General features: G+C 38.4%; 1 protein-coding gene across 1 annotated transcript; it reads right to left on the bottom strand.

Moving 5' to 3' along the window:
• Nucleotides 1-4,775: 4,775 nt before the first annotated feature.
• On the bottom strand, nt 4,776-8,433 carry LOC133714385 (ETHYLENE INSENSITIVE 3-like 1 protein). Its single transcript, XM_062140493.1, has 2 exons — nt 8,157-8,433; nt 4,776-7,111 (listed from the first exon to the last, which is right to left on the bottom strand). The coding sequence occupies exon 2, from the start codon at nt 6,970-6,972 to the stop codon at nt 5,152-5,154; it is 1,821 nt and encodes a 606-aa protein (XP_061996477.1). The 5' UTR covers nt 6,973-7,111; nt 8,157-8,433; the 3' UTR covers nt 4,776-5,151.
• Between the last annotated feature and the right edge of the window lie 5,879 nt (nt 8,434-14,312).

The raw sequence follows: 14,312 nt of genomic DNA, 5'->3' as shown, positions 1-14,312 counted from the left end.
GAATTCCTAGTCGAACCAAGAATTTCTGGCTGGACCATGAATACTCCATTTCTTCATTTTTGCGTCCCTTGTGCCTTGTACTTGTCATTTCCAACGTCCCACATCTTTCTCATTTGTCTTTAAGCTCATTTCCTTGTCATTTTCTCCGATGTACCTAGAAAATAGAAACTAAATTAAAAATGATTAAGTAAAGGAAATAACTAAGCAAAACATGGGGAGTTGACTATTAAAATGTCGCATTAATATGCTCCTATCAAACTCAACAAAAATTTAAAGAAACAGAAGACAAAAAACGTTACAACATACAATGACTCTATTGCCCTTCAACATTTTGTCCCAAAAAACTCATACCTTCAAGGCATGAAGAGTAGCACTCAACTAAGAATCAATATTTAGATATTCGAGAGTTAATTCAGATATATAATCCACATATAAATAAGTAGGACTTGGTTGTAACAATGGTGATGGGGTGGAGCTCAGCATGTCTCAGACAAGTATGATTCATATCTTCATAAGGTATATCCACTCTTTCTTCTCTCAGATCAAGGTATATCCACTATTTGTATCATAATTCAAGGACTCGTCACCAAAGGCCATGAGATTATCGATCTCCTCTGCCACTAGAATCTGACCATCATTCTCAAACGGTGTCGGATCAAGCAATAACTCATCCTCTGAGAACATCAATTCCAGATCAGAAAAGACAAACTCCTCATCATCAACCAATAACTCATCGGCAGAAAAGATTAAATCCAGATCATTACGCATCAACTCATCCATGAGAACATCTCGAGTTGAATCTGAGCCCTCTTCTTCTTCTTATCAAGATCCAGTTTTTGCTTTTTGAAAGACTTGGTCTTTCTCACACTACTCCGCACTAGTCTCATCCTTGTTGAATCTGCAATTTCAGAGTGAAATTACGGAGGATACGAGTTAGGGCCATTGAATCTAAAGAGAAGGTTGCCTCATTTGCCATCTCATGTATATTTGATAACTAGCAGTAGCCATTAACCAAACCTTTGGCATTGTGCTTGAGAATGAGGTGCTTTAATAATCTGAAATTTCTGAAACTAAGTGCTCAACTAGGCTATACCCACCAAAGGCTTCAAATCTCTCGCACCCAAAACAACGGGTTTGATTAACCCAAGAACACTGGCAGTTCCATCAGAAAAAGAACAGAATAGATAGATAGATAGATAGATAGAGAGAGAGAGAGAGGGAGAGAGAGAGAGAGAGAGAGAGAGAGAGAGAGCCGCGAATGAAGAGAAGAAAGGAAAAAAAATAAAAATAAAATGATTCTTGGATCTGAGAAGCCACCACATTGGCGCCACTCATTACTTGGAACGTGGATCTCACCATGATTCATGGATTTCATGGGGTGATTCATCTGAGCACTGGGTCCAGATTGAAGGAAGAGAAGAACAGTAGGAAAAAGAAAAAAAATAGTAAAAATGCTTAGAAAAAAAAATAATGGGTTAAGACTTAAGACATGAAGAGACGAAAATACTCCTCATTATATGCCACGTGGCACGCACCGTAACGGAGCTAACAGCTCCAGATATAAAATTGGGCCGGGGTGAGAACTTCAGATACCAATCTGATATTTTTTGAAACTGAGGTACGAAAGTTTAGAATAACCGAAATGTGGGACACTGTTGGGGCCATTTTCCCTTCTAAATATGCAAAACCTTTGGAAATATATCTTGATTGATCTTTGAATAATTTTAACATGATATAGAGAAGGTGTGTATTAGTAAAGCCCTCAATCATTCTTGCTGAGAGATGTTGCCTATCAAAGTATTAATTTGAACTCAGATTCGGTTCATCACCGAAGGAAAAACACAACATTAATTTATTCTGTGGAGGGACTGGAGGCTCTTCATTGTTATGCCATGGAGATGTCGTGCATGATCAAAGAAAGGAAGGTCCTTGTTGCAAAATCCAATTGTTTTCTACGGTGGCTCGTTCTAAATTTCTAGCAATCATATATAAAACATCAATTAGGGTTGGAAATGGTAAAGAATAGAAATACTATGGCTGATATAGTAATTTTAACTATATTATATGACAAGTAGATAAATTGATGTAACAATATTTGATGATATGAAATGTCACATTCATACTCAGTTGTGTAGTTACCGTTATTCCATAAAAATCTTTAAATAAGCTTTCTCATCCAGATTATTTGTATAAGGAAGCAGTTAGAGTTAAAACTTTATAAGTAATAAAATTACAAAGATTTTAACTTTTCTGTCTCTAAAATAGAGATTTTTAAGAAATTAATGAAGATACTCTAAATAAGAACACACGAATCGCTTGGAGTGTCACTTAACAATTTGAAATATTCCTAAAAATGAATCGATGATGAAAAAGTAGCAAGGAAGAGCAGTCTCAATAGTAAGAAGGGCAAATTGTTGGTTTGTTACTGTTGTGTTTTACCAAGAAATGACAATTATTTACTCGTTTTCATGACTCGCCTAACTCTGACCCCAACCAATCTGTTCTTGGTTTTTCACGTTCCGTCTTTCGTTTTCCGGATGCCTAACATGAAAGACTAAATGCCCCAACTTTACGTACAAAGATCCTTTGAAAAGAAAAGAACGGACTCGAAAAGAGTCCTCATCGATCTACTGTCTAGTCAAACGTCAACTGACAAACACTTTCATGTGGTTCTCATTTGGCCACTAATTCCAATCCAATCCAATATATATTGAACCCTGCAAAATATCAGAGGCAACGGCTTGGAGTGAAGAGGAGTGGAGTAGAGGGGGAGGGGCCAGAGCAAGTTCATTTGTCTGCATGCACTGAATTTCAGGCCAGCCGCCCATTTTGGCGGTATGGCACGACAAAGAGAAAGAGAAAGAGAGAGAGGCAGAGAGAAGTCAGTCATTGCTTGCTTTGTCTATAGTGCAGATAGCATATTCTGCACTTATTAACTGAACTTGTTCCAAGTTTTATCGTACCAAAGCAACAAGAATCTGTGGCCAATAGTGATATTACTGCATGCAGCGTTTTATTCGATGAAGGCTTTACGTACCATTTTTTTCACCTCCCATATTCTTTTCACCTCGTGTACGATCTAACCAGCACTCATGCTCCTCAATAGGGTGGAGGGTCTCATATATAGGTCATCTCTGTTCTCACCAGATTAACGGTGAAATAGAGTTGGGCGTACGCCCATGGGTACGGGTACCCGCGGGTAATTAAAACTCATGGGTACGGGTACCCGCGGGTAATTATTCCTTTTGGGTATCTTTTAATGGGTAATACCCATAGTTTATGGGTATGGGTATGGGTATGGGTAATTACAAAATACCCGTATAAAAATGGGTGGGTTATGGGTATACCCGTGGGTACCCAAATTTTACCCAAATACCCATATAAAATTGTAGACCACACCCAAATTTTTTTTTTAATTGAGAACTATTATTTTTCAACCAACATATGGGGCATTTTTATAATTTTCTTATTCTAAAAAAAAAAAAACAGAAAACCTATACGGGTGTTCCGATGACTTTGTGTGGTCTCGGATGAGAATCTGACCGTTGAATCATCGTATAATTGTGAAAAGTTGGTTCAAAAGGCGATCTATCAGGATCCGACCGTTGGATCATCGTATAATTTTGAGAGGATGATCCTAAGGGCGATCCGTGAGGATCTGACCGTTGGATCATCGTAAATTGTGAAAAGATGATTCAAAAGGCGATCCGTGGGGATCCGACCGTTGGATCTTCATATAATTTTGAGAGGATGATCTTAAGGGCGATCCGTGAGGATCTGACCGTTGGGATCATCGTATAATTGTGAAAAAACGATTCCAAAAGGCGATCCGTAAAAATCTGACCGTTGGATCATTGAATAATTGTGAAAAGAAGATTCCAAAAGGCGATCCGTAAAAATCTGACCGTTGGATCATCATATAAGTTTGAAAAGACGATTCCAAAAGGCGATCCGTGAAAATTTGACCGTTGGATCATCGTATAATTGTGAAAAAAAGATTCCAAAAGGCGATCCGTGAAAACCTGACCGTTGGATCATTGAATAATTGTGAAAAGACGATTCCAAAAGGCGATCCGTGAAAATCTGACCGTTGGATCATCGTATAAGTTTGAAAAGACGATTCAAAAGGCGATCCGTGAAAATCTGACCGTTGGATCATCGTATAATTGTGAAAAAAAGATTCCAAAAGGCGATCCGTGAAAATCTGACCGTTGGATCATTGAATAATTGTGAAAATACGATTCCAAAAGGCGATCCGTGAGAATCTGACCGTTGGATCATCGTATAATTGTGAAAAGACGATTCAAAAGGCGATCCGTGAGGATGGTTCATTTACGATCCGAATTTTATTATTTTACATTTAATCGCCAAGTTGTGAAAATTGTTTTACGGAAATAAATATTTGATTGACATGTACCTATAGGTCTCTACGGCGAGTATTTAAAAAAATATTTTATGGAATAAAAAAAATAGTAGCAAGTATTTAAAAAAAAACAAAACAAAATGGGTAAATGGGTGGGTATGGGTTTTACCCATTTAGAAATGGGTGGGTAAAAATACCCACACCCGCTAATTATTTGATGGGTATTACCCATTGGGTATTACCCGCAAATTATTATTGGATGGGTAATACCCAGCGGGTAATACCCAATGGGTACAAATGCCATCCTTACGTACAAGAAACATGGTAGAATTATCACAGAATAGCGGGCAGAAAGAATATCCTTGGAGATAGAAAAAGAACCGTTGAAAGTTGAAACCAAAAATCCAAGACATGATGAAAGAAAGCATCACATAAATAAATGTCTGTGTATATAAATAACACAACAATAATACTTGGTTGCCAATATTGACCTTGGGAACCGGAATATGCCTCTAACAAAAGCACTGATTGCCAATCAGCTAGGTTGGGATTTTCCGGTCCTTTTTATTGGCCTACTTAACCAACTATACTTGAACAATAAACTTGCTGTGACACACCCCCCAATTTCTTAGGATCTAACAAGTCCGGGGACATATATAACTATATAAGAACTAAGTAACTAAAACCTTAACAGAAAGATAAAGAAATACTGTGTATAGAAGATGAACCGTTTCCCCCCATAATATACAGACTCATCCATATATTGGAGAAGCCGACATAAAACTTGTTCAGATGTACCAAAACGATGATGCAGCATCTTGCTTCAGCAGTGAGTTACCAACATTATAGTCCGGCGATGCCAAGCTAAACTGAGATCCAGATCCAAATCTCAAGTCAGGAATAGCATCATTCGGATTGTTACCAAAGGCAGAATCAAAAACCTTGCACTGATCAAACTGAACTTCAGGCGATGGGAAAACTTGTTGAAGCATGGGCATCGGTGTTGGTTCAGGCACATTGTTACGAGCCATAACTATCCCTTGACCATAGAAGTTATCATTCACTGGATACTGAAATTTTGCCTGCTGGTGGTTGTGGTCTTGTACAGCATTGAGGTTGCCAGGATTCGGGCTGTGCTGAGTATTGCTATCATAGGATGACATAAGCTCGGATATCATTTTCTGCCCATCATCTGCAAGTCCGAGTCCTGAAACACAGTAAGGGCTTGTCTGGTTCACCTGTTGTATAACTGCTGGCTTAGCTTGAGCAACTGGTAGAGGGAAGCCTGCAGGTTTGTCATTGTCAAGCAAGTTTGGCATTGCAAACACTGGTGAAAAATTATTCCTGTATGGGCAACTCATCTGATGATTGTTTCTAGCAGTAATGTCACAAAAGCCACCAATGCGATAATCACTATATGGGCATTGCAGGAATTCACAGGTGTAAACCTTCTGATTAAGAATCATTTGTGGCTCTTCAGCCTGCTGCTGCTTCCTCTTCTTACAAAAATCCGAGTTGGTCTCAATAAGCTCTCCCTTAATCTGAGGTCTTTGTCCAATACTTCCCATATTGAAGTGATTCAGAAGAGGTTTGCAATCCTCAACTTCAACATTCTGTTCATCATCAACCCCTTCAACATCATAGTCACTGGTACCACTGATTACGAAAGATCCACTCCCACCAGCAGATACAGGTGGACACTTATCAGGGAACATCTTCCTGGCCATAACTTCCTCCTGGTGTATAATGGCCAGCCATGTGGCACTTTCCTTTGCAGTCATTTTGTCCTGCAAACATTTCGACTGACGAACAAGCTTGCGGATCTTGTTAATATCAGGTGACATGTGCTTTATCACAGCTGTGAGAACACTGACCTTCCATGCCTTCTTCAGATCATGAGGCTTCTTGTATGGGGGAGGTCCCTGATTGGCCAAGTTCAATTGAGGCCACCATTCCTCATTACCAGTTGGCCACCATGGTGGGGAAACACCCTTCTCCAATGGGAAACGCCTTTGGGGTGGGTCACAGTGCTGCATCAGGGCTGACAAAAGTGAACCAAGAGTGGTGTCCTGGAGCTCCTGCAGGGTGTGTGGAGTGGATGCCACTGAAATGCAGTCTTCCATCAAACCAGGGATTGAATTATCTGCCTGATATTTGGAAATGGCAGCTGGGCCATTACGATCAAATCTTACTTTGTCCTTCCACCATTCTCGAAGATTGTCAGAGGCACCACTCACTGGTTTTCCTTTTTCAGGTATAATCCCATAAACAAAACCCTGAGCTTTACAAACTTCCATCATTTTCAGCATATATTTCAGGATTCCATCTTGTGCCCGTGACATCTTCTTCCTCCGAGCTTGTTCCTGTGATTGGCGCTGCCTTGCATTGTCAGCTCCTTCCTTTCCCTTATTTTGTTCTCTAAGCCGCCTCAATAGAATCCGATCTCTCCACATCCTCCTTTCGAGCTCATCAACATCCATTTCTTCATCACTATAATCCTCCTCTACAGTTGCCTCTGGTTCTTGCTCTAGAACCACCTCACCTTCGCCAGCAGCAGCTGAAAGGAAATCAAGATTTCCACAGAAACCCATTTCCTCAAACATCCCCATTTCACGACGACCGAAAGAACAACCCTGATTATATAATTTTATAATAATCTGTTACTTAGATGCCGTCCCTGTCAACCTCTTACAATCAATTTCAATCTTGCACACAGTTACCCCAAGAAGTAAACGAATTGTATTTGTTCTGCAGATGAAATAAATTACAAACAAGTCAGTTAAACATACAATTATCACAAATGACATCAGATACAGTGAACTACCAATAATAGCTCTGGTTCAATGAAAGAAAAAACTAGGGAGAGTATGTAATTCCATAAATAGAATTAATCAGAACACGAAAGTAATTGATTCAATAAGTAGAAACTCCGTAAGCATTCACACAGACCACAAATTAAAACCAAAAAAAGAAAGAAACAAATACAATCCAATAAGGAAAAGGAAAACAGAACAGATCTCACTGTTTTCAAATCTAACATGCACACGAAAAAAAGAAAAATAGCGCGGCATGCAAACCAGTAGTAAAGATGAGTTTCACAAACAAGTAAAGGACCCAAAATATCCAACAGCAAGACAGACAGCAGGAAATAATTACAGTAGAAACCAAATTTGAGCAGCAAGTAAATACCCTCCAATATTATCAGAAGAAATTATAGAACCACGGATACCCAGATCCACTATTATCCGGATCGATTCATTTTCTTTCACAAAAAAGTGCTATGATTGAGTACAAAACATTCCTAAGTTATCAGATTTCTCGGCTTACACAAGCTGCAATATATAGCTTATAACGCAGGTTACAGCAAATTTTCCAGCTATCTAAGCAACATAAATTCAATCGTTAATTTTTTTTTTTTTTGTCATCATTTAATATAAAACCTGAAATTCCGGGTAAGTCTGCAAAAACGTCTTTTGGATCAAATATCTGTTCAAATCCAAATCTATAGAGAGACAAATAACGAAAACGAAAGAGATCAAACTCAAAACAAAAAAAAAAACTTAATAATAATAACAATGAAGCAGACGAACCAAAAACAAACGAGAAACAATACATATAAGACTCACAGAAGAACAAAACAGTAGTTACATATAAATGACTCACAAAGATCAACCCTCAAAATCCATCAAAGAAAATATTCACATAGCATGTAAAAAAGAATATGTATTTATTATTAACGGTGTAGACATGAGGAATATCAAATGAATTAAACGAGAAGAAAATGAAGGTATACCAGATTGATAATGAAGCCACAGAAGCTCCTGACAGCAGTCTCTGATTCTCTTCTTTGCTCACAGAGAGATACAGAGAGAGAGAGATGAAAGGACAGTTCTTTTTAGTGGGTTTTCTTTTTCTTTTCTTAATGGAAGGACGAAGAACAAGAAAAAGAAGAGAGAGAGAGAGAGAGAGACGGGGGTGACTGCAGGGACAAAGCTAGGTGGAACAAAGCTACTACAGTATCTAAATTTCTTCTCTTTCTCTAGAGAGAGAGATGCAGAGCGAGAGAGACAGGGGGGGAGAGGGTTGGACTTATTATTTAACCAGGTCTCTGGTTACGTTTTTAACCGTGGTTGAGGCGTGGGACCTTTCGTTTTGGATATGGGAGACTTTTATAGGCGTTGGGTTTCTCTTGTGTGTGTTTGCCCACACCCAAGACCAAACACCCTATTCAACATTTTTCCTTATAAGAGAAAAATACACCGAAACACATTTAAGACACTCATTTTTCTTGAATCAATCTTTTTTGTTCTATGTGGCGCTCCTATCTTACAGAGCGATGACAGTGTGAGATTTATCACATACCAACAAGTTCTATTTCTTTTTGGTTAAAGTCTGATATGGTACATAAAAAAAATTAAATTAATAAAATACCGACATCAAATTTATATTTAAAACGCATGGCTTACGTGTACTGAGTTTATTGAATTTTTCATTTAAGATTGTTCGGTAATAGTAATGGTAAGAAGTAATGATGGAACCAATATAACCACACACGCAAAAAAAAAAAAAGTAACCTCAGCGTGAAGTAATAACTTAAATAGTCGCACAAGATTACATATAGTTCCTTAAACATTCGGTTCTATTTTCAAAAGAGAAATTAAAAATTAATTTGTGACTTAGTTTGCATATATCCAATTTAAGGAGTCCATTGAAAACAAAAATAAAGTCTGAGATATTGTTGCTTGAATTAGCTATTTGTAATTAAGGGGCTTTTGGTTGGTGGACGACGACGCCGTTTGGTCTTTAATAAAGAAAGGAAGCACCTGAATTTCGTAGAAGGAGGCCAAATGGCTAATTTACATTATTACTATAAAAACGAATATTAAATCATAAAGGCGTTGTTGTTAATTACCATAATACTCTTTGCTGACTTTCCATTTCCTAAAATTGGGGTTAAATCAGGCATAAAAGATTGTTGATAGCATAGTGCATTAAAAATGGGAAGACTGAGCCCTTCAGATTTGGACAAGTAATGGAAGCACATGGTGTAATTGTAAATTAATATATAGATAGATATCCATCCATCTATCTCTATCATATTTGTCATCATCACCACCATAAAGTTTGTGCACATGTGACTTACCTACATCATCACATAAGTCTGGACAAAAGTTCGGCAAAAGTTTCCAACTCTACTATCTTTTCATTGGTTGGTTTTATAGCACTTTTTTTTTTTTTTTCTTTTGTAAAATTTTTTTTTTTTTTTTTTGGGGGTCACTTTTTAACAGCTTAGTGGGGAAAAAGAAATTATCTGGAAGATTTAACATTTATTGAGATGCTGTACTTTTATATTTGTTACCTTTTGTATTTTAATGTTTAGACAAAGTACTATGAAATTTATAATTCACATAAAGCTATTTGTCATACCAAAATTATGTCAAATAAATTTATTTGACCTACCTACCAATCACTCTAGAAAATCTAGTGCTCTACTAACACATTTACTCACTTGGCATGCATATAAAAATTAAAAAAAAAAAAAAGTTTTCTAGCGCTTACTAAAACAAATAAATTTATTTACTTTTGGAATATTTATAATTTATTGAAATACTGTACTTTTTAATTTGTTACCTTTTGTATTTTAATGTTTGATTTTTTTTTTTCCTTCAAGTACTATGATAAATTTGACCTCCCTACCAATCACTCTAGTAAATCTACTGCGGTTCGTCCACGGAGGGTGAGTCAGGGCCTAAGATTAGGCTGAAAGGCGTAGTCGATGGACAACAGGTGAATATTCCTGTACTACCCCTTGTTGGTCCTGAGAGATGGAGGAGGTTAGATTAGCCGAAAGATGGTTATCTTAGCATGTACATGAAAATTAAGAAAAAATAATAATTTTGTAGCGCTTACTAAAACAAATCGAAATACAAGACTATACATTAAAAAGTATTTTTTTTTTTTGAATCAAATGACAACTCTTTATTAATTAGGAGAAAACTCCTTCTCAATTACATCTAGAATAAAAACCGGGGAAACAGACACTCAACTAACATCTTGAGAAAAAGAACGAGCATAATTAGCTAATTTATGGGCTACAGTATTAGCCTGACGATAAGCATGAGTAAAATAAGAACTCGGGATCTAAAGGAAATCACAGATAATATCATCATACACACGACCCAAGGAGAAAGTATGGGGGATGATGCTCTACTTGACTGCTTGAACAAATACCAAAGAATCCGTCTCGAAGATGACCGGAGAGAGTCCTTGCTCTAAAGCATGTGAGACTGCCGCCCTCCCCGCCAATGCCCCAACTTGTTCTGCTGAGAAGACATTACGAACTATTCTGTAGAACCCACCAAAACATGCACCAGAAGAGTCTCTAATGATCACTCCAATACCACCCTGTTTAGTAGAGTTATCAAAGGAACCATCCATATTAATTTTCAACCAACCATCGGAAGGAAGGAGCTTTCCAACCTTGCACTCATCCCACCCCCACACCCCGTTATGGGTTTCGATTATGAAAACGATAGTCACACAATCAGGCATTCAATCCAAAAACCAAATTAATCTATTACTGTAGTACTCTCACCATCCCAAACCCGCAAATTACGGCCCTCCAAACTCCCCAAATAAAATACAAAAGCAGAGTCCAAGAGTGTTTAGGAAGATTATTCAAACAAAAAAGAAGAGCCTATCACCCAAAGTTAAAGCCATGCTATCCACACCCTAACACGCACCAAGAGCTTGATGCGTTCTGAACACTTCATGTGTAAACTGGTAGCTTTTACACAGGTGTTCCACACTCTCCTCCCCCCATCACATAGAACATAAGAAGTATTATCCAAGACCACAAACTTCTCAGCTAAACGAGTCTTAATTGGCAAAATATTGTGTAAAATCTTCCAGATACAAACCGTGGCAGAGGCTAGCATCTTCATTTTCCACAGTTTCTTCCATAGTGTTGCAGGGACATTCGCATACCGCTCTTGCGGTTCATGAAACCCCGAAACCAGCATTCTTAACTGTGAATTTCCCCTTAGAATCATAAAACCATACCCTCCTATCCTCCACATTCCTCAAACTCAAACGAATAGAAAGAGTGAAAGAACTATCTTCAGCTTGAAAAATCTGATTGACCAAATTGACATCTCATTGCTTGTTAATAATTAAATCATTAACCTGATGCACCTGAGGATATAGCGGAGCTGCAATAGGAACAAAAGAATGAGCTCATGGTATTCAAGGATCAGAACAAATAGAAATATTTGAACATAAACCCACCTGCCAGCAAACACCCTCACGTAACATACTCATAGCCTAAAAAATGCTCATCCAAGAATAGGATGGGGAACTATGAGCCTGAGCGTCCTACAAGGACGATGTAGGAAAATATGCCTTGTAAATCTTGTCAATCAGAGATTCCAGGTTGTGTAACACTCTTCATCCTTGTTTTGCAAGCATAGCCAAATTGAAAGCACGGAGATTACGGAAACCTAAACCCTCTTCCTCTTTAAGTTTACAAAGGGACTCCTAATCCTTCCAATGGATCGTCCATTTATCTTCTTTACTGCCCCACCAGAATCTAGCACAAATCTTCTGAAGATCATCACAGAATTTTTGAGTAATCAGAAAACAACTCATAGCATAAGTGGGAAGTGATTGGGCCACTACCCTAATCAATATATCCTTACTAGCCCCATTCCCCAATCGCTCCTTCAAATATTGAAAAGTAGCTGTACGTTCCCACCCAACATAGGTAGGAAGACTTAAGGTATTTCTTGTCGCATTCCACAACACTAACGCCCAATAACTCAGCCAATTCCTCATATTCTGTCAAGGTAACATTTTTACTAAAAGTGACAGAACTTTTGTGAAAATTGACATGTCTGTTTAATCTCCAAACAAGCCTGACTAGATGCCTCTGCATAGAGAAGACTATCATCAGCGAAAAGTAAATGATTAAGTGCAGGAGCATTCTCACAAACTGAGATCCCTAGTAATCACCATATGCTATCACTCCGAATAAACAATGCAGATAAACCTTCGGCCCCCAACAGAAACAGATAAGGTGATAACGGATCACCTTGTCTCAGTCCTCTATAAGGGATTACATTTCCCCGAGTTTCCCTCGCACTACGAAAGCATACATGACCGTCAAGATGCATTGAATAATCATATCAATCCAACTCTATGCAAAACCCATACGCTGCATGACTTTCCTCAGAAAAGACTATTCCATACGATTATAAGCCTTACTCAAATCCAGTTTAACTGCCATAATTTGTCACTTGCCCTCTTATTATGTATAAAATGTGCCACTTCATTAGCAACCAAAGTATTATCCGTAATAAGCCTGCCTGGAATAAAAGCACTCTGATAATATTCGAGAGAATCTCCTTCAGTCTACTAGCAATAACCTTAGAACAAATCTTATACAACGCATTGCAAAGTGTAATAGGTCGCAAATTAGACATATGCTCTAGATTATCCACCTTAGGAATGAGACAAATATGAGTGAAATTTATCTATATGAGGAGCTAACCTGAATGGAGGAAGTTGTGCACTACTTCAGTAATATCTGATCCAATGGACTCCTAATAATGCTGAAAAAATAAAGGAGGCATCCCATCAGGCCCCGGGGACTTAGTGGGGTACATCTGAAACAAGGCCAATTTCACCTCCTCCTCACTATAAGGATGAGTAAGCTCAATATTCATGGCAGGTGTCACACAAGGCTGGATAGCCTCCAAAGTCTCATCCAGAGCTTCTAGGTCAACCTCAAAAGCCGTGAACATCTCCTCAAAATAATCAGAAACAATCTGTTACCTTGATCATCTTCCTTCCGATTACCCTCCTTATCAAACAAACTCATTATGGAATTCTTTCTTTTTCTACTAGTTGCACGACGGTGGAAGAAGCTTGTGTTCCTGTCACCTTCTTTCAACCAAGTTACCTTCGTATTCTATTTCTAATATAACTCTTCCTGTGAAAGAAGAGTTTCTAGGTGGCATACCAACCACTGCTTTTCCTCCTTCAACTCCTGACTGCTAGGTAAACCCAAAAGGACTTCCAATCTACCTTGTATAGCTGTCATCTCCTATTGCCGGCATCCAAATGTCTCCCTTTGCTAACAATCAAGACCTATGCTCATATTTTGTATTTTCTTTGTAAATAGAGCATTGGTTGCTCGTGAACTGGTTTCTCCCAATTCTATTTCATAACTGCATTGCAGGAATCATTCTGAAGCCAAAAACTCTCAAAACGAACCTGCGATACCGTTGCATTTCATTGAAATTCCCATCGACAACCTAAGGTAGAACGTCCTCATCACATAATGCCTTTAACAAACTCCACGACTGCAGCCGTTCTGCCATCGTTGCATAACCATAGAATCCAGTCAGACGCCAAGCCGCACCGCCTTGACCGTCGCTCACCTTAACGTCAATATATCGCTCCGTCTTCGAGCGAAACCGGACCTGGACATTTTCATTCCAGAGCAAAGCAAGACCTCCAGACTGACCTACAGTCCCAGTACTCAGTACAAATTAGACGAAGTGAAACCCAGATCACTGTGCAGGTTGGTTGTGCCTTCCTCTGACCGGATCTTAGTTTCGCACAAAAATAACATCGACAGTCGATGCTGGGCGATCAAAACCTTCAGTGCCCTTCGAGTGTTGTCATTACTGATTCCTCTACAGTTTCAGCTAAGAAGATTCATCTGAATATTAGAGAATTTGCCGGAAACATGGCCATGAAAACTCCTTCCCCAACCCTAGCAAACGGCGCTAGGTTTTTAACAACAATATGCAAAATTATAGAAAGGCAACAATATGAATAAAGCTTAAATTCAAAATTGGGTGGGTTATGGATATATGATCCGAACACCAAACCTCACATTAAAAAGTAATCAAGTTTTCTCATTTCTTGAGAGACTTGATTAGGC

This window comes from Rosa rugosa, chromosome 6, assembly GCF_958449725.1.
Source record: "Rosa rugosa chromosome 6, drRosRugo1.1, whole genome shotgun sequence".
NCBI classification, from domain to species: Eukaryota; Viridiplantae; Streptophyta; class Magnoliopsida; order Rosales; family Rosaceae; genus Rosa; species Rosa rugosa.
This window is presented reverse-complemented; position numbering and strand designations above follow the sequence as displayed.